This window comes from Nelusetta ayraudi, unplaced genomic scaffold, assembly GCF_046127955.1.
Source record: "Nelusetta ayraudi isolate G7.1 ecotype Tasmania unplaced genomic scaffold, CSIRO-AGI_Nayr_v1 ptg000070l, whole genome shotgun sequence".
NCBI classification, from domain to species: Eukaryota; Metazoa; Chordata; class Actinopteri; order Tetraodontiformes; family Monacanthidae; genus Nelusetta; species Nelusetta ayraudi.
In genome coordinates this window covers 8,108,091-8,132,140 of record NW_027466120.1, presented here as the reverse complement: position 1 = coordinate 8,132,140, position 24,050 = coordinate 8,108,091, and the positions used below count along the sequence as shown (strand labels likewise).

At 46.0% G+C, this 24,050-nt stretch overlaps 1 protein-coding gene across 3 annotated transcripts in view; it reads left to right on the top strand.

Annotated features, from left to right (window-relative positions):
* The window catches only part of LOC142899038 (membrane-associated guanylate kinase, WW and PDZ domain-containing protein 3-like), a 38,048-nt gene that overhangs the window by 5,074 nt on the left and 8,924 nt on the right, over positions 1-24,050 (top strand). For all 3 annotated transcript variants that reach the window (XM_076042451.1, XM_076042452.1, XM_076042450.1), the window contains 11 exons: positions 5,141-5,430; positions 8,243-8,359; positions 12,876-12,995; positions 14,631-14,804; positions 17,303-17,504; positions 18,564-18,634; positions 19,490-19,651; positions 20,629-21,139; positions 21,655-22,192; positions 22,370-22,433; positions 22,723-23,133. In XM_076042451.1, coding sequence (XP_075898566.1) covers positions 5,151-5,430; positions 8,243-8,359; positions 12,876-12,995; positions 14,631-14,804; positions 17,303-17,504; positions 18,564-18,634; positions 19,490-19,651; positions 20,629-21,139; positions 21,655-22,192; positions 22,370-22,433; positions 22,723-23,133 — 2,650 coding nt within the window. In that variant the 5' untranslated portion in view covers positions 5,141-5,150. The remainder of the gene's footprint in view (positions 1-5,140; positions 5,431-8,242; positions 8,360-12,875; positions 12,996-14,630; positions 14,805-17,302; positions 17,505-18,563; positions 18,635-19,489; positions 19,652-20,628; positions 21,140-21,654; positions 22,193-22,369; positions 22,434-22,722; positions 23,134-24,050) is intronic.

The following is a 24,050-nucleotide window of genomic DNA, read 5'->3' as shown; positions in this document are numbered from 1 at the left end:
TATTCCTGGCTTTGTTTGATAATGAACCCGGTGTCGAAAACTACAATGCACCAAAGGAAATAATTATTCCCAACAATGAGTTACAATTATATCAAGATACTGTCAACTCATTCCATTAATTCCCAAATTTACATAATTGTAAATAGGCCACGCTGCAAAGGCTCAAAAACGTATGAATGATTGTGCACGGCAATTTTTCTTGGAGCCAGTAGTCATTAAGTGTAATAAATACTTCCAGCTGCAGTGATATTTCCATGTGTTTGATGATTGCTCACCTAAAGTTTAGTGCACTCGCGCGAGGAAAACTTTCTTATGTAACCATCAGTCATGTTGACTGTGGCCGGGACTCACATGAACAACCTGCAGTCTTTCCTGTTGTTCATCCACTGCACAAATGGAGCCGTGAGGCATTCTGCTCGCATTGGAGCTGACAGAACAACTCTGCAGTCCATCAATATTCGCACAAATTCATGGCAACAGGAGAAGGAAGAAGTTGCAGCGGGCATGCATAAAATACTAAATGGATTCATGCATAGATCATTCCGGCTGAGGTAATTGAACAGGCTAATTTCATTATTGTGGGGGTTCATTTAGAGCGGAAACAGAACGCAGGCCAGCGGAGTCAGCGTCGCTCCATCAGGTCCAGCAAACAGAGAGTGGAGGCCTCAGTGAGAGTGAACCTGCTGCACGTTGACATGGAGACGTGGAGCTGCGAGAACAAAGCCACGTCTTACAGCGCACTGCATGCTGAAGTTTCTCATGTTTGAGGCGTTTAAAAAGTCCCAGTGATTGTCACATCCTTAAAGATGTGGAAATTGTCCTCCACATTTGATCCATCATCCCCTGAGGGAGCGGTGGGCAGCAGCGGTGCCGTGCCCGGCCAATTCCAACCCCAAATACTGAGTGCCAAGGGAACCATTTTTACAGTCTTTGGTCTGACCCATCTGGGGATTAAACCCACAACCTACCAGTCCTGGGGCGGACAGTCTACCACTAGACCACTGAGCTGCTTAGAAGTTTATCGAACTCTCGATGTTGTCAAAGCCGGTTTGGTCGACGGGCGACGGAGCAGCAGGGAGGAGGAGGAGGCTTTGACGCGGATGAGAAGCGGCACCCAGATAGACATGAGAAGCTGCGGGAGCATCACCAGAGCTGACAGACACTGCTTTCACCACTAATGCCAGTGATAGGACTGACGCACCAGAATAGGTGCAGAGCCGCTCAATCAATCATGGTGCACCCTGGACTTCAGCCGGCCGCTTCCTCGGCTTTGCCAGTTCAATTATTCACTCCTCTTAATTGATGCGTTTTGCGCACGGCATTTTTTTTCTTTCCTTAAGGTCTTTCCAGACGTTCTTCACCCCAATGTCAGCACCGCTCCCTCACGTCCTTAATTTGCCGCTTCGCGTTGACTTTGAATTATTGAGCTCCATGGCAAAGCTCATCTGTGTAACTTTAATAAATGAACGCCCCCGAGAACCAACCTGAATTAACTGCTTTGCTCCTTTTGTTCTGTAATGAAGATATTTCACTGGCGAAGCAGCACAGCCAGCTTTAAATACTTCACTTCATTTTGTTAGGAAGGAGTAGGTGGCGAGTGACATACGAACAATGAATGTTCTCTGGATGAAACAAACAGGAGCTGGAAGGCAAATAAGGTGGCACAGCTGTTGACCGTCAACACTGCGCTGCAAACAGCCTGCAGCAATTTCATAGCATCAGATCTTCATCAAAAGTAGTGAGAAATAGAACGGCTTTATTCAAAAGTCCCGAAGATTGGTGTGTGTTTTGCAATTGACTTATTACTCGGGTTTGAGATTACACTGGGAGGCCAGCACCGCAAGCTGCATAGATTCTGAGGAGGTCTCTGGTGGACAGGAAGTCGGTGAAACAGGATCCGCACTGGTCAGCTCTTTCCTGACCTAAAGGTCAGAAATTTCCACCGAGCTTTCTTTTTATATCCTCAGGACGTCTCGCGCTGTCTCCTTTACATTTGGTGGTTATGTTGTTGGATTGTTAAGTAGTGTTTTACTTCGTAGAGCTCATATTTATTAAGCCAAACTGTGTCTCAATCTAGTTCAGCCATTATGGTTGATGGCTGAAAATCAATCAACTCAAAATGACTTGGTAAGGTGCTAGTACAGTCAACGTGTCATAATTTGAAGAAATAAATTGAATAGATTGAAGGCTTTCATGACACAACCACGTTGTCACCTTCCTCAGTGGCCCTGTGTTTCTAATGAACCTGCTCAGATGAGCAGAGCATCAAGCAGCAGCAGTGAGAGGGAGGCGGTGGTGGTCAGGGTGTGTCTGTCTGCAGTGGGATGTGTCCAGGCTTCCATGGACATGACAGGCTGCGGCTCATTAAACACCCCACCCACCCCCCAGCCCCGCCTGCCGTCAAACAGGAGAGGTCAAGACAACAGCCACAACTCGGGCGTCACCCCTCTCCTCCGTGCGCATAAATCCAAGTCAGGGTGCCGACGCTAAAGGACACCATCGTACCGCAGACCCATCACGCGCCTTATTTTTAGCATTTTAATCAGGATGGCTGTGAAGAATCTGAGAAGCTTTTAGATTAAAGACCAAAGGCTCGGGAAAATAATTACATTGTACGAATTATTAAAAAGATTAGATGAGCAAAAAAAGGTCAAAGCTCTTTCTTCTTTTTTTCTTTCTCACGACACATTTGCGGCCGGCACGGCGGCTGGCTGGGAGTGGAGCAGGTTGAGGACGTACATCTGCAGGAGGTCTCACAGTGAAGCAAAGGAAGACTGAATAACAAACAACACGAATGCGTGCTTTCGTGTGTTTTCTGGAATAAAAAATAATCCCTCTCATGGACGCCAATGCGTGAGAGAGCAGAGTTCCTGGTGTTGTGGCAACTCGGTAAACAGTTTCCTGAGCCGTGACTCACATCGCCCAAGTCGAAATCCACAAAGGTCAAAGCAGCGAGCACTGGGGCCACGTGGCGTCTCTCAGACTTTAACAGCCGACCTCAGCCCAACACATTCGCACGGAATAGAATCCGCTGGCGTTTTTCATAGTTACACTTGCTATTCTAACCGTAATGCTTTCAGCCTCATTTGTCAGTTTCTCGCTACACAAAGACCACTTGGGATGGCGTTTGCCGAGTCAGCGGGAGAGAGGACGGAGGGAGCGGATCTGCGTCTCAACGGCTTGAAGGAGCAACCGAGTGGAAAGGATTAATTGGCTGCCGTCCGTCTCTCGAGCTTTGAGGACGCGATTTGTAACATGTTGACGTGTTGCCAAATATCATGCCTCAGGTTGGCAGACCAAACTGGTTACATGAGGCAGTGATATTTACTGACCTGGCAACCAGGGTTTAAAATTGGAGAAACCAACATGAATGTGTTGGCAAACCCTCAGCTATCACGTCACACGTTTTTACAGTACATTGTAGAATTTCGTTCTGTAACTTAAATATCTGACGCGAAGGATTGGTTGTTTTATTTCTTATGAATGACAGACATGCAAACGAGAAGGATGGATGAGAAGCCAGTGCTTATGGTAAACCTGCCCCTTGCGACTCTTACATTCGCAGTCATGGAGTGTTAGAGACAAGACATTAGGCTATTTTGCATATTATACAGAGACCAATTTGGAACATGATTAAGTGTGCAAACATAATTGAACAAAAAAAGTCAGTAAAATTGGATTTTCTTGCAGAAATTCAAACATTCACATCATAATTCATGAAAAATAAGGAATAGCTTACGATAGCTTTTTAAAGCAGATAGACAAAGAGAGACAGTAATAGGTGAGAAATCATTGACAACTTAGACGTATGTGCTCCTTATAGTAATTTTGTTCTTACAGCAGTGGCCCATTGCCCTTGATTAGTTGGCACAGCCCAGATCAACCCCCTATATTGGTTTGTAACCTTTTAGTTTGCTGTGGTGTGTCGTCTTATGGCAATAGCAGATGGTTCACAATGTGAATGCACAACTTTATTTATGTTTTTTGAATTGATATGGTCTCTTCTGCCTTGAAGTACTTCCTTTACCATCATTGAGACTGTCAAACCAATACCCAGATATTATCTCAAACAGACATAAAGTTCCTTTGTTTTATTGTATAGTCCAGAGTTAAAGGTGGTATAGAAGCTACAACATTTCCTAAAACTAAAACTAAAACACTTTTGTGTAATTTCCATGTCATTACTGTCTTTCCGGATCACATTACCCCACCCTGTGCCTCTGTTTTCCTGCGTCAAGGTGACAGTGCTGCTCCAAAAATGTCAGACGGGGGCATTGTCCCCACTCTCAGGACATCACGGCTGTCAAGTCACTGTCGTCTCAAACAAACCTTTCACCGTGTCAGCGGCGTCCTCATCCCACGCACGCACAACTTCTCTGAGCACCGAGCGTGCGGCTTAACCAAATGTTTCAGACGTTTGCTGTATTTATTTTGTTTTTTCCCCTTCGCCTGCAACTATCACTGCCATTAGTGCACAATACAAATCAATTTACCACCGAGGGGACAAAAGGAGCATCTGCTCTGGATACAAAAGCACAAATTATTCATAATCTTGAGAGATCTATACAAATCTATATTAGCGTGTGAATGCGCCATGCATCACTGTAGATACCGAAAAGGGCCTTGCAGCCACAGGTTCTTGTCTTGCCTGTCAAAATGTGTGTGTGTGTGTCTGTGTGTGTGTGTGTGTGTGTGTGTGTGTGTGTGTGTGTGTGTGTGTGTGTGTGTGTGCAGTCGGGCTGTGCAGCCTCATGCATGCAAACTACATTTTCCCATGTGACTGAAGACACACAAGGATGTGCGCGGCTGCGGTGTGTTTACATGAAAACGACGGCCCGCAGAAGTCGGAGCGATGGGGGAGCGTCTCCCTGCCTGTCGGTCCGACTCGCCATCCAATGTTTGCATTAAACAAGGTCACAATTTGCCGTGTTAGCATGCAAAACACAGAAAACCCTTAGCCAGGGCTTTTTATTTCATTATTCATGACTTTAACACTTGCCGGTGTGAACCACAGCAAAACTCCCAATACATTAACAGCTACCGGAGGTTAAAAAAAAAAAAAAAAAAACCCTTCTACCTGAAATCACAGGGTGTCACTGTTTGCTCAGCCAGCTCTTCTCTCCTTCTTCTCCATTTCCAGCACGTTCGCCATGTCGAAGGCGGCGGTGAAGAAGCTGCACTGGCGCTCCCACGTGCAGGACAGCTTCGTCCCCTTGCTGGGCTCATCGGGGGAGCTGGCCGTCGCCGTCGGCGGAGGAGCCGATTACGGAGAGTTCCCTTTCGTCACGTCGGCGCCGGGCGGCGTACTCACCGTGGGCGACATCATCCTGGAGGTTGGGGGAACTCCGGTGTTGGGAATGACATTGGGAGATGTGCGCGGCGTCCTCAACTCCTGCCCCCATCCCATCCGCATCAAAACTGTGTCACCAGGTAACGTTTATCGATTTTTCACCCAACAACAATGTAAATGTGCACAATCACCTCCCGCATCGATATCTGGACACGACCGCGCAATGACCGCAAGGCCTCTGTAGAACCTTGCGGTCCGCGACGTGTTTTATCTCAGCCTTGTCTTGCCACCAGGCTTTTGCCCAGGCATGGGCAAACTACAGCTCGGGGCCCATATACGGCCCATTAAGCTTTTTAATCCAGGCTGCCAACTTTGAAGAAATGATATTGAGAGTAAACAAGTCAAAAAATGGTTGCATTTCATGAATTTCTTCCGTTTTTTAGGAGTACTGTCACTGAAGAACTACTTGCTGTGGGGCTTCAAAGACTCATTTTGGAGTCACGCTTTTGTTCATTTTCAAATGAACATTTTTTCCTCCTATGAGGTGGCTCACCAAATCACTCCATCCATCTGCTCTTGCTTCGGCCCCCTCTGGCAAATTTTCGAGCCCATTGTGTCCCACCAGCCAAACAGTTTGCTCACCCCTGCTTCTTTCTGTTGTCTGGCATGGCCGATCCTCGCCTCGCCTCGCCTAAACTGCCTGCATCCAAACAATTAGTTCCATGTAAGCCACTGCGATCCATACTAATCTTGCTTACACGCCGAATCTGCAGTGTGCAGCATTCCGATACTGATTTGTTGTCACTTGCTCGGGGTATGTCGAGACAATTGGTCAATATGAGGGTGGCGAGGGTGTCAAAATAGGCGATGACACACAGTGGGAGTGTGGTGGCGATATAGTTGTCCATCAGTGGCCGAGGGGCCTTGACGTTCAGGACCGGGATGTGGGGGCAAGAGGGTAACAAATGTCTTTGCTGGCTCTGAACAACGATATGTCACCAGAGTATCACCTGACGGCGGCCTTGCCGGCCAGATTGATAGCTGATTGGTCTCCAGGGTGTAAACGGGGACCTTTGATCCCGGTCCCACTGCCGCTGGTGCGCCCATTACCATTTCTGAAGTCAGCCTGGCCCATCCTGGGCAGCTTGGCTGCGTGCGGCCTGGACAGTGATGGATGAGCTGTTGCCGCGGGTTGCTGTATCACACCTCTTTCCTGCGACTGGCAACTCCAACAACTACCACAAGGATGCAGGGACACCAGGCTCTGGTGCACAAAGGCAGGTGGCACTTTCAAACTTTTGCCACTACAAATGGCACAAAGGAAGGTAGTCACACGTAACCATAGGATTGCTTGATTTACGATTTCTATATTGCTAAAAGCTTAGCTTCCCGCCATAGATACAGTAATAAAAGCATATACTCACAGTACAATAAAAGTCATTTGGTGTTCCTACCTTTATATATATATATTCATAAGGACATACATGGAGCAATAAGGGTCCTTCTCCTAGTTAGATGCCACCTTGCGCCCAGCTGACGGTGTCTTAAATATGAAATGCACTTTCAGCTGGGCTTCCTTAAAAATTTGACACTCTGGACCTTTAATTTTTTTTAAAGGCGGTTCTTGGCAGCTGATGGGGGTAGAGGCTTCCTCCAATGTTGCCATTACTGTTGACAACAATACGTAAGCTCTATTTTTGTTCACCCCCAGAACTTAAAAAGAGCAGCAGCTGTTTCGTAACACGATGAAACAAAAAGCCCATTATTCCTCCGAAGGAGGCAGCTGCCCAGATTAATTTCGCTTTACACACAGCGGCCATATGCGGCCAGTCATGCCAACGCGCAGTTTGACTGCCTCTCCTAATAAAGTTACTATGTGGTCCCCTCCCTCCTCCCGCCCTCACCTCCCTGATAGCACAGAAGCACCCTCAGCCTTCCACAGGGTGGGACGACTGGAAACAGACGGAGGGGTTGAGTGGGGTGGGGGTGGGGGTGGGGGTGCCTGCAGGAGGAGCACCGGCCGAGTGGTCGTCCGTCAGGGCGACAAGCTGGTGACGCCACTCAGCCGATCCATAACTGCGAGCGCGCTGCCATCAGAGGTCGTAAAGCACTGGAGACGATATGAAGAGATCAGAGAGAGGAAGCGGCGCCTCGGTGATCAGCAGCCGCTCACCACCTCCACTGTGGAGTGCGTTAGCAGTTGCCCTCGGCTGGTTATTTATGTATGCAGGCCTCAGGGAGACGCATTTCATACTCGGGGATGTACGTGAGAGATTAGTACGTGAAAATGAGATTGTTAAGCACCAAAGATTAATGGCCGCAAACAAATCTTTTGCAATGCGTCCTGGGTAAGCTGATTCCTTCACGTCTTTCTTTCTCCCGCGCTGCCTCCTCTTCCTCCTCCTCCTCCCGCTGATCCCTCTCTCTTCTCGCACCCTCAGTGCAAGACGGAGCGCTAGCGCAGGTCATTTCTCCCGGCTGCCGTCGTGCTGTACAGCTGCACTTGATAAAATCCTCTTCTTAACCACTTTACATTTCATACAGGTGCAATAAAACATTTTTTTATATGTCATTATTTAGATAACTGGGAATCATCCAACTGTTCATGAGGTGTAGATACGTGTGTAAAAAAGATTGCCCGTCGCACATCTGGATGTCACACACTGTCTTACAGCACAGCTGCAATTTGTATAAAATTTCATTTTATTTTATTTTAATTTCTACTTTTATTTCATACCGTACTTTTATCTGTCTTTAAACTATAGTTTAGCTCTTTGCATGTCTTTCATTACACTAGATCCCTAGTCCAAGTGCTCCTGAAGATCAATAAAGTGTCTGTCTGTCTGTCTGTCTGTCTGTCTGTCCTTCTCTTTGCTCTGTATTGTTGATGTAATTATGCACATTTCCCCAGTGTGGGATGAATAAAGGTGTTGTATTCTATCCATCCTTCAGGCTCCACGTTGTGCAGGGACCTCAGGTTGTACCTGAGCAAGTGCTTCACGCCGGGCTCCGTGGACAGCCAGCTCCAGCAGGTCATCCGAGAAAACCTCTACCTCCGCGCTGTGCCCTGTGAGTCCCGCCTCACACACACGCACTCACACGTAGCCTTGCGACTCCACGGATCTCCTCCGTCCTGGTGGCCGCAACAATGAAGACACCAATTTGCTTTTTTCTGTCAAGCTCATTACTAAGCTCATCAGTCCAGACGTACCTTTTAAAGTTAGCAACCTCGTTAATTCCTAGAGAACACTTATGTTCATTGTCTCCGTCACTCAACGGTCTCATTGTTAATTGGTGTTAAAGTCTTCACAGCTGTTCTCCTCCTCGCCGCCTGCCAATGTACACCAGAGCCGCGCCGGAGCGATGTTAAAGATTTAACGCCGCATTATCAGGGCTAAAATCTAAAGACAAACATTTACTCATGTGGCAATACTGCAAGCGGTGGGTTTACCCTCAACCTCCTCTTGGCTGGTGGGACGGTAAGAGGGTTTTTCTTTTCGTTTTCTTTTCACTTTGACAGTTTTTACTTGATCCCTGACACAGAAACAATGAGTTTCCTTTCGATTCTTGACTAAAAATCAAGCACAATGGCAGCCAAAGGCAGCTAGTTGTTGTACATCTGTTCCCGTCTTAATCCTCTGTAACATGACGTCAGTGGAAATGGCTCGAGATGCGGCGGCCGTGCAAGGGATCTCTGCACTAGAGCTTTGGTTGTTGTTGGGTTTTTTTAAAGCCACTTGGTTTACTGGTCGCTACTACGAGGCTACTTTTTCTCTCTCCAGGTGGTGTGTGTGCAGGAGGGAGACCACCTAGTGTGTCGATGGTCTTAACCTTGCACTGGCAGCGCAGAGTCGCTGCTAATCTCTCCCCTAGTCCTGGAAGTAGGTCATGTCGGACAGTCTGCCGCTGGTGGACAGAGCAAGGCTCAGGTCACTCAACTCCCAGGATGATGCGAGAAAGATAAAACCCTATTTGAGAGGACATCATGGAACTCTGTTTTATTTGATTTTTTTTTTTTTTTTTTAACATTTTTGTAATTTTTCACTTTTTCTTCTTTGGCTTATTTTCAAGCCTTAAAAATAGGATATAGTCCACACATTGTTAAAATTCCAGTGGAAATACTACAATTGCACAGGAAGCATTTCGATCCTGCTGCTCTGCCTCGGGCCCAGGACAGATGAGGGAGAGGACCACCTTATAGATGGAAACAAATCAGACAGACTGGCCTTGAAATCTAAAAAAGATGCATCAGGGGACAAAAAGTGTGTGGAGCTAGACCTGTTTTATTTTATTTTTTTTGAATGTGCCCACACTAGCTTTATTTCTCTTGCGTAGAAAGAAAATTGCCTTTAACATCTTGAAACAAATTGATTTCATGCTATTTTGATTCTTAACCAGAAGTGGCTGCAGGCAACTAATTTTTTTTTCACGGCATTTTTCTTTTTAGTGTTTGCAGCCTTTTTGGGACAAAAATACCTCAGCAAATTTCAAAACAACTTGTCAATATCTGAGTGCTTTTCTTTCACGCAGTCACAACACCGCAGGCTCATCCCCCCGGTGTGTAATCCTCTGAGCTGCCGCAGATGACACAGTAAGATGCTGTTGTTCTCGTGCCGTTAGCAGCGCCACACACATGCTATGTCCTGATGGCGTCTTATTCCAGACCACTTGTAGAGAAGTAGCTGCTGGATTTTCTTCCTTTTGTCTGCACGGAGGAAGCAGCTGTGATGGGAAGCATCACAAACATAAAGCTGAGGAGTTTTCATCAGCGGCTCATTGTGCCGTCCCCTCAGGGCCTGATCTATGTTCCTGTTGCAAGGGAATATTTTCTTCATATTTTCTGAGCAATTTGTGAATTAGAATTCTGGCAAAAAAGATTATTATTATTATTATTATTTTTTTTTTTTAATTGTAGCGTTGTTTAAGAATGCATGTTGTACTGTTTCAGAGTATAGTTGAATAACGCAGCTACAGTTTTGACTCACATTCTATTTCCTCTTTGAAAGTGGAAATTCAAACAGCCATGTGCTATTTAGAGCACGTGGCCAAGCCCTGATTCCTTTTGATGAGACAATATTCTCTGATGTCAGCGCTGGCACCGACGCAAGAAATATCATTACAAAGGCTCAGCCAGGAGGATGGCGCATAAAGATGGAAATAAATGACAGAATTAAGTAGATGGAGCCCATGGTATCAATAATCCAGAGAGTGGAATTCAATTAAAAGCAACTGTCTATCGGTGCCAACAGGGCAGTGCGGCTGACTGCAGTCTAATGGTTTTGTTTGTACTGGAGCAGACTGGTGGTTTACTGCCTCTGGTGAGCAGCAGAGTAGATACTAGAATTGTTTAAAACGCTTCTAGTATAACAGTGCCTGTCTGTAGAATAGGGAACAATGTATTGTATGCACAGTCTAAATCCATTTGAATTGTTTGGCATGCTGGTTTTGTGGTCCCACCAGACACGACTGGTCCCAGTAACTCCACTTTACCGACCGTCACTGTTTCCACAATCTCACTTTCCGTCTCTTTTGCACATTCGTCCTTGGATGATTCGGAGCCAAAGTCACGGTTTCAAGAGCGGCTGTGTGTCTGCCGCCCGCATAAAAGACTTTCCTAATTGTCTGCAGCGAGTGAGTCAGAGATAAGAAACATCATCATTTAGTTCTTCTAATACGCAGCGCAGTCAGATGGACCGTCTGCGGCCTGGTCGGAGTCATCCTTGGCTATTTGTGTGCCATGGATTCTGACAGACAGCGTCTCTCTGGGTGTTGATACAGGCTTCCATGTAATTACCTCTTCAATCCCTATCTCAGCCCTCTCCCAGGGGATCAGTGTGCAGCGCCTACAGGGACAGGCAGCAAAGAAGTAGATGTCAATAATCCACACTGTCCCCTGCTGACATGTCATACATATATATATATATGTATATATATATATATATCTTGGGAGGGTGCATAGATAATGATTCCCCTGACTCGCACCGTATCAGCTGGAGAGAGTGTTTGTCCTGAGGGAAGGAGAGGACTCACACAAATGGCAGATGTCATCGAGACATTCAATCTTTAATTAGGCCAAGAAACTGTCGAAAAATGTTCCATTCGGAGCGAGCTTAAACTCCGGGTGCAAGTTGCCGCTTTATTTTTTTGTCATGTGTGGTGAGCACAAGGGCAAACACTGTCTCGGTGCAGCATAATAAAATGCTAAAAATGATCATGAAAGGGCTTCGACTGGCTGAGTACGCCGAGCAGAGCAGGAGTCGGCTTCTCTGATGTCCAATCAGCACATCGTTTCTCCTTTAAATGCACCCGACAGGTTTCTAATGGAAAATGGAATCTGTCCCCCAGTGCGGTAATACAAGACACAAGATGAGAAAATTGTAACAGGAACTTCAAAAAGAACGAAAAAACAAATGTCGTCCCACAGAAAGCATTGATGAAAGCTTCTGAATTGGGTTTTGGGGATTTTTTGGAAATCTGGTGATCAACGGGATGGAAAATAACACATAAATCACATGAAATGCTTGCAATGTTTTGGTGTGTGTGTGTGTGTGTGTGTGTGTGTGTGTGTGTGTGCGGAGAGAGACAGACGGGCATAAACAAGTCAGTCTCTAAGACGCCTCCTTCGTCTCCTTTATGTCTGCAGTGTGTGTGTGTGTGTGTGTGTGTGTGTGTGTGTGTGTGCGGTCCTGCATGTGTCATTGTGGCTGGGAGAGCAGCTCCCAGGACAGCGATGCATTAATCATGGCTTTTATAGGGTGGCTGCTTGTGACCCCACGCATCTCATGTGGTTCTTTAGCGAAAAAACACGGATTTGTCCTTAATTCAATGCTGGCAGGAACAAAGTACCGCAAAAGAAATGAATTGTCTCAAGGTCAGAACATGTGGTTTAAGTTGAAGCTGACAATGAAAACCTAGACTTGATACGGTGAGTGACGTTAAAAATATCAATAAATATATATTTTTTTAAAAAATAGACTCTTTTACTGAGTGTTTGTTTAATATTGGGCTATTCTGCGGTTGGCGCTGCACTCACGCAGGTTAACAAGGCAGCCAAGGTCAACGGGAAAAAAATGATGTTGACACACCATTGATCATTGAGTGCACAATCCATGCAGTCGTGATAGGAAGACTCTGAGACACTTCAGTAGCGCATTAATGTTTGATCATTTTCATATTGATCTGTTTATAACAAAGAGGCTCTGGTTAATGCACAGCAGCAACGCTCTGTTTGTCAAACGATACGGCAAAATTTGGTTTGTGGCTGAACAGTGGACCTGGCAACTCCATAAATGATTACCTACCCACCGTTTTAAAGACATTTCTCCAATTTACAGAGAAAAAAAAAAAATCCTGGTTTCATTTTGCTGGTCAGCATTACCGCAATTTGTCAAAGAGGCGTAATTCCGCGGCTATTTTTAGCTCGCTGCTATTGTTTTGATTAAGGACTGAAAGCATGATGTATGGAGCCCAATGAGAGCAAAAGGTCTTGATTAATTGACATATCATTTTGCCTGAGAGCCGGCAGTATTTCTTGCAACGCCGCTCTGATGTATGGAGTAATAACACCTGTGTCTTATTTACCCAGGTACGACCAGACAGCCGAGGGATGGAGAAATCTCAGGGGTGGACTACAACTTTGTCTCCATTGAAGAGTTTTTCTCCTTGGAGGAGTCCGGAGCTCTCCTCGAGAGCGGCAAGTTCAAAGGTAAATATTGACTCAGTTGTACAAATCACAGACGTGTAGTTGTGATTTGTAAACCTGTACTGGGACAGTATTTTTATTGCTGAACTGGGATGTATTCAATAATGGGCTGTCTTTCCTAGAGCACAAATTATTCAAAATTTGATCCCAGCGTTGCAATTATGCAATAGTTGGATAGTCAGCTGTGCTTGGAACAAGGTGGTGGTAAACAGCAGGTTTGAATCCAGCATTTGCTGCATCTTCTTAGCTCAGTTATTAATATATTTTTTACACTAACAAAGTCTTCAGAAGCTGAAACTTTTTTCAGTGATCATAGATTTTGGGAATATCTTCTTGGGCAAAGGTCCCATATTACACAGAGTCCACTTCACCAATATGTCTCTATCCTTAATGAAGCTTCCGAAGAAACGAGAAGCTTCCTTTCCAATGTTTTCTCCTTATTACAGGAAGGGAACTAACACACACACACACACACACACACACACACAGTGGTGTCACAAAGGGCACTGATATTTTTACCCATGTTAGTGACAGCACCCACATGGGCCGGAGCTGCAAGCTGAACCCAAAGGCCTGTAAACTGGGGACTAAATTAACTCCTTTCTGGAAATCCAGACGTCTATTTTTGGGGGGATTTTTTTTTTTTTGCAAGGCAACTAACTCCACTGGAGTAAGAGGTGAAAATAAAGATCTGAAAAATGTGTCCTTTCGAAAAAAGAAAATACCATTACCATGGTAACAAAGGACAGTGGGAACACGAAACCCTGGGAGGACAGAGGACAACGTAACGGCTCTGTTGATGGATAACATGAACACGAGCTGCATGGAATGGAGGAGCCTGGGCACGTACTCCATTTTTCTTTTCCACAACATGGACCATAATGATCTAAAGAAGGAAGGCGTGGCAAAGCCTGGTAAACAAGGAGGGGTTTTCCTCAGTAACAGGCGGGAGATTCAGCTCGTCCCTCATGCCATCAAGTTTCGCAGTTCACAATCTATTTGAAAAGCCATCGCTTCATCTATATTAATGCCATTAGGTGGTGCTCACCGGCAATCTGTGGCTCTAGCCCCCCACCACAGCTGGGGTCAGTGTGCTACTTCTGATGAAAAGCCGGCACCCACATACATTAGCATCCATAATTCATCAGAGTTTAATGGGACCAGTAAATGTCATCCTCGCGAGCCCAACATGTGACATTGACAGACGCATCATTAAGGCTGAGCAATCAGGGGTGTGAGCTGCATCATGCATGTTGCTCGTGTAGCCTGCAGAAACACTCTGAGATGGCGACCTTGTCATCGAGTTCACTCATCTAATGCTCCGCATCTCTGTCAACCAAATGTAGAGGTGGAAGGTAATTCAATTTCTCCTGGAGCAGCTTGGGCAGATGGATAGAGCTGAGCATAAAGAAAAATATGGCATATCACCTCCAGGGAAGTGTATTGTGCACGCGTGGCGACGTGCACGTGCAAAAATGACGCGGAGTCGTTTCGGCGGCTGAATATCTGAATATAAAATCATTTGTTTGCACCTTAAAGCTGCTGCTGCTGCCGTGATGGAGCACTGAAACACACAGCCCACCGTTTGCTACTGTTGACTTATACTTCCTCTCGCGTCAATGTCTTTGAATGACGCAGGGAATTACTACGGCACCCCTCGACCGGTCCACATCAGCGCAGACAGCCCCCCCATCACCTACCAGGAGCACCGCAACCTGCTCAGAAACTTCCGCACGCGCAGCAAATCTCTCAGCAACCTGGAGAAGGCAGCAGAGGACGGAGACAACAGCGAGGACGACTCGGGCCTGTCAGGCGAGTACTGGCTAAACACGCTCTTTATGGCAGCATGTGTTGAATACAAATCAGAAGAAAGCAGCTTTGAAGGGAAAAAAACCAGGCAGCGCATTTCAGACCTATTGCCACCAGAAAAGGAGCCTTCTACACCCTGCGCTGCCGCAAAGAGCCGCATTCAACCCCTGTGCACGGCTTTAGTCCCTGATACCCCAATTAATCAATCATTAGCGCAATTAGCATGCTGGAAAGTCTCAGTGGGGCTGTGGCACCATCGATCGCTGGATCACCTCCAGAGGAAGGTCAGGCTCTGTTAGGTCACGCAGGGGAAGGATGAAAGGAAATAGGGACGTGTGCTCACTCCAGGGAGGTGCCATGAAAAACCTGCTCGCTGTGACGAGGATGCAGAACGTGTAGAATTTAGATGATATTGGAGTCCTCAAGGGCGGCACGGCGGTGCAGTGGCTGAGCCAGGAGGTCGTGGGTTCAATCCCCAGGTCTGGGGTCTTCTCTGTGTGGAGTTGGCATGTTCTCCCACAGTCCAACGACATGCACGTGAGGTGAGAACTCTGGCAGGAAGTGGAAGTGGTGGTTTGTCTTCCTGTGTGGCCCTTTGATAAACTGGTGGATATTAATCAAGTTTTGGTTTGCCTCAACGGGCTTCATATTGTCTACAGATTAACACCGGCTACCACAATACTAGACACTGTCATAAATCATCACATCATTGTGATTGATTTATTCCAGTCTTTCGTGTCAGTGACACAATCAAACCTATACAGCACTACATCCTCTTAGCGTCCAGAACCGTTATCAGCAGAATACACATTGGTTGTTGCTTTTCTTTTTGAAAGATGTCCCAGGATTCTGATGATTTAGCCTATGACCTTCCTCATCTTGTACATTTTGAAGTTAATATATGTAAGTAACCCTAACAAGGCAGCTGCTCGAAAGAGATTTCAGTTCTGAAATCCGGCTCATTTCCACTTTCCAAGAAAAAGTGTTTTCATTTGGCCTCTTAGATTCCACAGCCAATCGCTTTCCTCAGAGGTGTGATGAAAGCTGGAGGCAGCAGTCACAATCTCCGCATGCAAAGCCCAGAATAAAACAGCAGGAAACACACAAGCTGCAACTGCGAGCCTGACGGCTCCTGAAGATGTCAGTGTTGATGCTGCAGTCTAGCAGTTTTGTCAGTATCTGAACATTAACATTACAATAGACAATGACACGGAATGCTTTTATATGTGGACCGACTATTTTCACTTTACTTTTGACAAGTTTAGTTCATCACTATAGTGCCACTAATGAGCGCTTTACCGGATAAAATAACGAGATTAGTTCTCTCTGATGCGCCAGGTTAAATTCTGAAAACGCTCTTCCAGAACCTCCATACCAGCGATTCACTTCAGCTAGTCATGATTAAAAATCATCAGTTATTAAAAGCTAAAGAAGCGACGGCCTCAAGAAGCTCAATGTCAAAAGTTTACAGGAGGCGAGTATGAAATAGGACAATTTTTAGGGTAAGGGCCATGCTGGGAACATAAGATGATATGGCAGGAGGCAGGTGGAGAGGCTTAGTGATGATGATCAAGCTGGGAGGCAGGGAGCCAGAATGGTGCAGCAGATAAGAGAGAAGTGGGCGGATTCGGAGGTAAGAATAACGAGCAGGCAGCGATCCAGGCAGCGGAAAGTCACAGACATGCTTCAAACCGGCAGGTCGGGCAGCAGGTAGCAGGTAGCAGGCAGCGGCCCGGAAATCCAACACCCTGATCTCTGCTGAGTCATCGTTCAAAGTGGAGCCGCGTGGGCAGACTCGTCGTCTGGCAGAAGGTGTGGCGAGTAGCGCGACCCCAGGACGTCCGGCCGCTCTCTCTGATCCGCGCTGCAGCTCGTGAGCAGGAGAAGGACGGCTGCAAGGACGGCCGCCTCATAAAATATGCCTGTTTGTGCCTCCTGGCTGCTGGTGTGGCATGCACGCTCACGCCCTCGCCCCCCTCAGAGGGAAGAGAGCAACCCTGGAGAGCCTGCTGACCTCAGGTCTTTCTGCCTGACAGCTTCCCCCCCTGGAACTGCCAGCAACACAAAGCCTGAGAGAAGAGACTCCTTATGCCGTGCTTGAGTGCAGTGTTGCAGTGCTGGAGATTAGTCTCGCTTTCCTTTTCGTTTTTTACTGGGTCTGGTCTCAGTCTCGGACTCTGAGGCATTTTTACTGGGTCTGGTCTCGGTCTCGGACTGGACGGACTGGAGATTTTTGATGGTTCAAAATAGTTAATAGATACTTTGCTGAAAAGAGATGTTGCTGTTCCATGTAGAAGCAAATTTGAATTTAAAAAAGATTCTCGTAATTTTTTTCTTGTTATTTTCCTTTGACATATAAAGTCTTGGTCTTGTCTCCATCTCAATTCTCTCTAGTTGATCATGTCTTGGTCTCGGTTGGTGCCGTCTGGACTACAACACTATTTGAGTGGAAATACAGCAGCACGTGTCCGAATAATAACCCTCTTTCCCTGTGGCTGCAGTCACAGGGGGCTCTGCAGGTGTCAGCAGCAGGGTCCCTCCTCTGCACCGCTCCCCCCGCCGAGCCCGGGCGTCCAGCAGCGGGGACGGATATGCCTCAGAAGACGGCCTGGTGGGCAGCAGGAGAGGAGGCGGGTCCAGGGGCGCGGTGCCCGACCGCTGGGAGCGAGCTTTCAGCGACTCAGGAGAGTCTCACTACATTGAGTGAGTGACAGTTCAGCGTCAGTCTCTCAGGTTTTGCTTGGATATTTAAACCCGGTGTTGGACAGTCGTCTGCACAGTACTGGAGGACGAGAGCGGGGTTCATGTGAAGCCTCGTTATCCGCTAACCTGGTGTTTGTTCATGTTTAAAAGCAGGGGATTGTTTGAAGATCTTCCCACTGCAGTGTAAAGCACGTCAAGGTTTTCATTTCTAGTTTTATTTCCAAAGATGAAGCCTTTAGGTCTCTCTGCTTTAGAGGCCTGCTGCTCAGGTTTTTTTTTCTCTTTATAGGCCCGGTGGGTACGATGTGTGGGTGATGATTGACAATAATGACATTTGAGTAACTTATGGTTAAACATCATGCCAATCACTTCATTTAAAAGTTCCATGCTGAGTAAAATAGGTTCTGGATTAAAAAAAAAACAAAACCCCACTATGTTTAGATATGAATTATATTATATTAAATATTGAATTATGCATTACTGCAATGTTATTCTGCATGTGCCAGCGCTCATCTCGTCAAACAGAGTGTTTCAAAATGCTGTGTTTGCATAATTTCTCAGGTGCTCATTTAGTCCATTCAAAACGGCCTCCATAACATTTCCATACTCATTGATTTTCAGTTTCTTGCACATAGCAATGTTTATTAAAAAAAACAAAAAACAATCCATCATCAGTTACCTTGCACGTTTAATAGTTTTCACTTTAGAATCCAAGAAAATAATTGCACATAGTAATAAAATAATAAAATGTTTGATGTTTTCTATTTGGACCCTCTAGTTTAGTCTTCTCTTGAGAATAGTTACAATTTTTAATCCACATTTTTTTCCCACGTGCATAAACCTCAATGTCGATCCCTTTAAATCTGAGACACCGGACCTTTGGAATCAAATGAAAATCATCAACATTTTCCTTCTTTGTTGGCTTGCCTCAGTCTTGGCAGGCTTTGCTCCGAGTGTTTTCAATTTCAGTTTTTTTTTTTTTTCCAGTGCAATTGTGTTTCTAACAAGCAAGGATTTTCTTCTTCTTCTTTTTTGTCCCCGTTTTTGTCTCTCCTCAAGTCACAACCCAAAGAGGACCAGCTGGCAGAGTCCTCGAGCCCCCAGCAGGGAAACAGTCTACAGAAATGAATGTGAGCTCTCACTCTCTCTCTCTCTCTCTCTCTCTCTCTCTCTCTCTCTCACACACACACACACACACACACACACACACACACACACACACACACACACAGTCTCTCCATCTCCCTCTCTCCCTCCCTCCCTCCCTGTCTCTCCTCTGTTGCAGCGAAACACTGATGACACATTGACGAGTGAAACAGCTTTAATTAAGCCACACATGTGTACAGAGCGGAAGTAGCAGACACACAGGCAGCTTGCTGGGGTGAAATGAGACAGAATGAGCTTTTAGCTGAACAGAGCCATGTAAGTGATTAAGGTCTAAAGCTCGGAGCCGCGGGCACACGGCCAAAGTCACTGGCGCGGTCAGAACGTGCCGAGCACGTGGCTGGTAGCTTCATTTCACCAACTGGTCACATGGTTTGCTGCAAAAAAGAACAAGGACACAATCTAGTTTTGGATGCGAGTCTGAAATGGCTGATTGCAAACTGTGGAAACGCCATCTGTTGTAGCGTTATGATTTCTGCCTGCCCCAGAATAAGCTGCAGTACACAACTCTCACCAGCAGAAGGTGATGCAGTCCCCATTATGGACTAGGGTTGACTGCATACGAACGGCTGTCGGTTTCACAAACTGATATTGTTACAGGGCGATAAAGGAACATTTGAATTTAAAAACAACAGCGATATAAAACTCAAATTTGAGTTTAAAAAAAGTGCGTAAAACAATCCAGATTATCATGAAAACCCAGGTCCAGTGGATTACTGTGGTGATTTAAAGGGGCTGCAATTATTATGGTGCCACTCCATCCTCCCTTATTTTTAGTTCTCTATATTTTCATTCATCCACGTGTCTTTCATTTCCTCCAGGGTTCACAGACGAGCCCGAGGATCTTCGAGGTTTCCCTGTGCTTACGCAACTGATCAAGGGCTCCAGGGGGTTTGGTTTTAATATTGTCGGCGGCAGCAAACCCAGGGAGTTGCTCCAGATCTACAGTGTGACTGCAAGTGGACCAGCAGACCTGAAGACTGGTAAAATGAATAAAGTGGCGATTGTGGCTCCCTGAGGCTAGCTAGGATGTGCTGCTCAGGAAATAGCAAAAAAAAAAAGGAATTTAAAAGAAAAAAGCAATTTATTGGCACAATTTACTGGCAAATGAAGATGGGAGATCAAGTTTCCTCAAGTTCTGGAATACATTGCCAATATAGATCAATTATATTTTTAATTTGCAAAGTTGAAATCCCAAATTTGAAAATGAGACCAGGATATATTTACAAGTGTCATCATTTGGTGGAAACTTTCACCATCTTTGCTCCAACATTTAATCGGAAGCAATTTCAATTTTTTTGTGTGTGTGCACTGAGTTTATACAATTCTGCTTTTCCAATTATTGTTATTTATCAGGAATATATATCTCACTATCAGCCCTTAATCCCTGAAGCTATCATGACACATGCATATGCGCTGTTATGCGGCCACTTCCGCAAATGAAATAGATCGAGCTGTTTGTGCACACTGTGACTGCACAGGCAGATGTGGTTCATCTGTTAATAGGCTGATTGAGAGAGATTAGATGGTGGGATAAACTCACAATATGCTGATAGCATTCCATTTGCAAATGGGGCCTTTGAAAAAAACAAAAACTTTTGAAATATGGTTTAAAGTTCATGTAACAAAGTCAAATTAAAAGAAAAACTCCCCTGTAACCAATAGAAAGATAATTGGAAAATGATAAATACAACAACAGGACCTAAAAACATCTGCTGTGTTTTAATGTTAAGAATCGGAAGAAGAATAAGGATAAGAATGCCTTTATCTATCCCACTTTGGGGAAATTTGTATAATTATAGCAGCATGTGCAGTGCAAAGAGAAGAATTATAAAGCAATGAATAAGATATACAAATTATTTACAAATCTAATGCAGTGTTTAAAAAAACAAGCCTTTATAAAGAGGTGTTTTCTTGCATTGTTTTCTCCGTTGACACGGCCTCCTCTGCTCCCCGTCAGCGGACATCCTGGTCTACATCAACGACGTGTGCGTGTTGGGAGTGTCGCACAAGGAGGTGGTGGAGATGCTCAAGTCGGTTCCAATGGGCCACAGCGTGGAGGTGGAGGTCCGGCGAGGATACCCCATGCTCTACAACCACGACGGGTGCCTCAAACAGCTCCACCCCAGGCTGGTGGACAGTGGGGACCCGCTTGTGGCGCCCACCACCACCCAGCCTCAGCCACGCCTCCCCACGCCCACCCCCCTCAGCCAGCATTTCACCTTCAACGGGATCCACAGTGACAGGGACTTTATAGAGCCGGCGTTGGACCTCGACCCCAACGGAAACGCGTTGCCCTACGCTACCAGGCAACCTGCCTCGTACCGACGGCTGAGTTTGAGCTACGCCACCTCCTCCTCTCCTGCACGGCCTCCTCGCTCCATCAGAAGTCTGGCCCGGCTGCAGTCATTTGACCCCACGCTGGCCAGCCAGAGCGACAGTGAAGTGGTGTCTGCCATCGGCTCCCACAGGTAGTCAAAGATTTACCTTAAAAATGTGCATGTCATTCATTAATACCTGTTAGATAATTAATGTCCTATTTTAATAAGTTGTAGAAGCTGTTTAAAACACACATTATCGGGTAGTTTGGAATGAATGAATTTTTTCTTTATAATCCAGATATTCTACTTCTACGTGAGAGGATAAGTGCACAATATTGAAGGTTTATTTTCCTTCTTAATAAGAACACATTTTTGCAAAAGTAAAGGGGACCTTTTACAATATGTATGATAACTGAATTTAGATTTATTTTTTATTTTTTTAAACTGGAAAAGTAAAATGGTTTATTTTCTTTTTTTCTTTTTGAAATCATTATTTTTTTCTTAAATATTTAAAAGTGCCTTTTTATTTTTTTGATTTATTTTTTTATAATTTAAGACAAATTATCCCAACAACTAATTTACTACACCAGTTGGTATTAAAATCTGCCACATAAAAGACTGATGAGCGCTGAGGGTTTTTCACTCCCCCTCTTCTTTCCCATCAGGGCATCGTTGATCCGTAACCACAACAACAACTCCCTCTCAACGCCGCCTCATCCCCTTCGCTACGGCACGTCCAAGTCGTCTGAGAGCGACCTGTCCACCTGCACCCTGTCAGGGTCCCGGCTGCCGCTGCCCCAGTCTCCCAGGAGGCCCATGACCTCGCCCGGAGGAGCCCGCAGCGCCTACTCCCGCCTCGTCCGGCCGCACACCTCGCACTTCAGGCCCCCCACCCCCGACAGCCCCCACCACACGGGGCTCAGCAGCGGCCCCTCCCGCACTGTGATGGGTCTGGGTGATGGTCTGGGCGGTGGTCTGGGCGGTGGTCTGGGAGGTTACGGCGGAGGGGAGTTGGTGCCGGTGGCCTTGTCCAAGAGCGAAGGCAACCACGGACTGGGCTTCAGCGTGACGGCCGGTGGTGTGGAGGGAAGTGTGACCGTGGTGGAGAGAGTCTGGGACAGAAGGCAGTGCTACTCCCTGCAGCCAGGGGACGCTATTGTCAAAATCAACGGCGCCGACGTCCAAAGTCTGAGCTTTGCACAGGTACTGGCATGGTGTCACGCAGAGAAACCTGCCACGTAACAACATAACACAACAACATAACACAACAACATAACATAACAACACAACATATTATATAAATGCAAAACATTTTTGAAATGTATGGTGCTTATATCTTTTTTTTGATGAAAGCCTTTAGATCTCGATTTTGATTGACAGGTACAAACTATACTCCAGGAACACACCAAACAGGGAGAAGTCATCTTGCTAGTTTACCGAGGAGGTAAGTGTTCATTTGGGAGAAAGTCATTCTAATAACTGATCATGTATCCAGCCGGTCAAAATGATTTATTAGTCAAAGGAAAAACTTTACAAATTTACAAATGACGTTTGGCCTCTACATTTTCGATACCTGCTTCCTCCTGCAGTCAGGGTTGCTGGGCTACAGGAGTACTGATATAAATTCAATATTTCTGCAAGTTTTTCTTGTCTTGATGTGTGTGTACAGTATTCTCGCCGACTCTGTCTGTGCTTTTCTTCAAATTGTGTCTTTTCCTGACGCCCACCTTTAGCCATTTACCATTCAGCCGTGTCCCCCGCCTCTGTCCGGAGGCTCCCACCACCTCTGCTGCGCCCACCTCCTCCACCCGCTGGTTCCGACAGCTCTTTGCTCCCGGAGGTTCTACCCGTGCCCCGCACCTCCCTCAGCACGCCGCCGTCCCCCGCTGCCACACGCTCCTCCCTGATCCAGAGCACCAGCTTCTTGGAGTCTATTCCCGTGACCCTGACCATGGAACCCAAAGAGTGGCTCAACACGGGGCTGGAGGACGACGCCGGCGCTGTGACAGCTCCCACTATGGGTCTGGAGAGACACGGCGGCGTCAGCTCCCGGCGGTTCCGAGGGTTCGACGTGGAGCTGAGAAGAAAGCCAGGAGAGGGTTTCGGATTCGTCATCGCCTCTCAGGACGTGGAGAATAGCAAAGGTGAGAAACCCTGTCGTCCTGCACAGTGGGCTCGTCAACTTTTCCACACCACGGCCCCCTAAACAGCATCAGCCTCATGTCTGGGACCCCCTTTGCAAACCAACAGACAATGCTACAAAATATCTCAAGAAACATCAAAGTTTTCGAATGTTTTTTCTTTCTACTCTTTCTTTAATTCTGTGACTTTTATTCTTACTTTTATTTGCTTTTCAATGATTGTTTAAACATTTGTTTAGAATAAGAATACTACCAACTAACGTGTTGATCATCATGGCCATGTTTCTGTATGGCTGTAAAGACAAACTTATCGTGTGCTGCCTCATATTTTCTCACTTTTGTTGGGCAATTCAGACTTTTTTTTTGCAGCAGTGTCGTCCACAGCTGGACTGTCTGTCTGTCCCTTCAGTCTCTTTGTCACCAACCTCTTCATTTTGCACTAACAAGCCCAGTTTGAGGAGCAAATCACCTTGATATCATCACACACACGGCGCCATGAATTATGTTTTTGACTGACAGACAGTCCTATGATGTATTAAGATAGATTACATTTAATAGAAATGACTGAACAATAATTAGATTATATTTGACAATGAAAATTAAAAGATCAAATCTTCACTTTTCTGCGGCCCCTCTACTGCCCCCTGGTGGCCTCCACTTTGAAAACCACTAGTCCACCAAGCACAACACTTTTAAATAGAGCACTTTTTTAAAATAATTTTCCAGTTCAGACTCAATAAATCTCATATAGAAAATTTGTTCCACTTGATATTAAAGTAGACGGTAAGAGGCGGGACTCTTCTGGCCTGGAACAGCAACTTGGTCAACTGCCCAGAGGGAATGCAGGGTGCAGTTGGACGTCCTTGTGGACGGACGCGGCAGCAGTTAATTACCAATTACAAGCGTCAGAGTGGAAACAT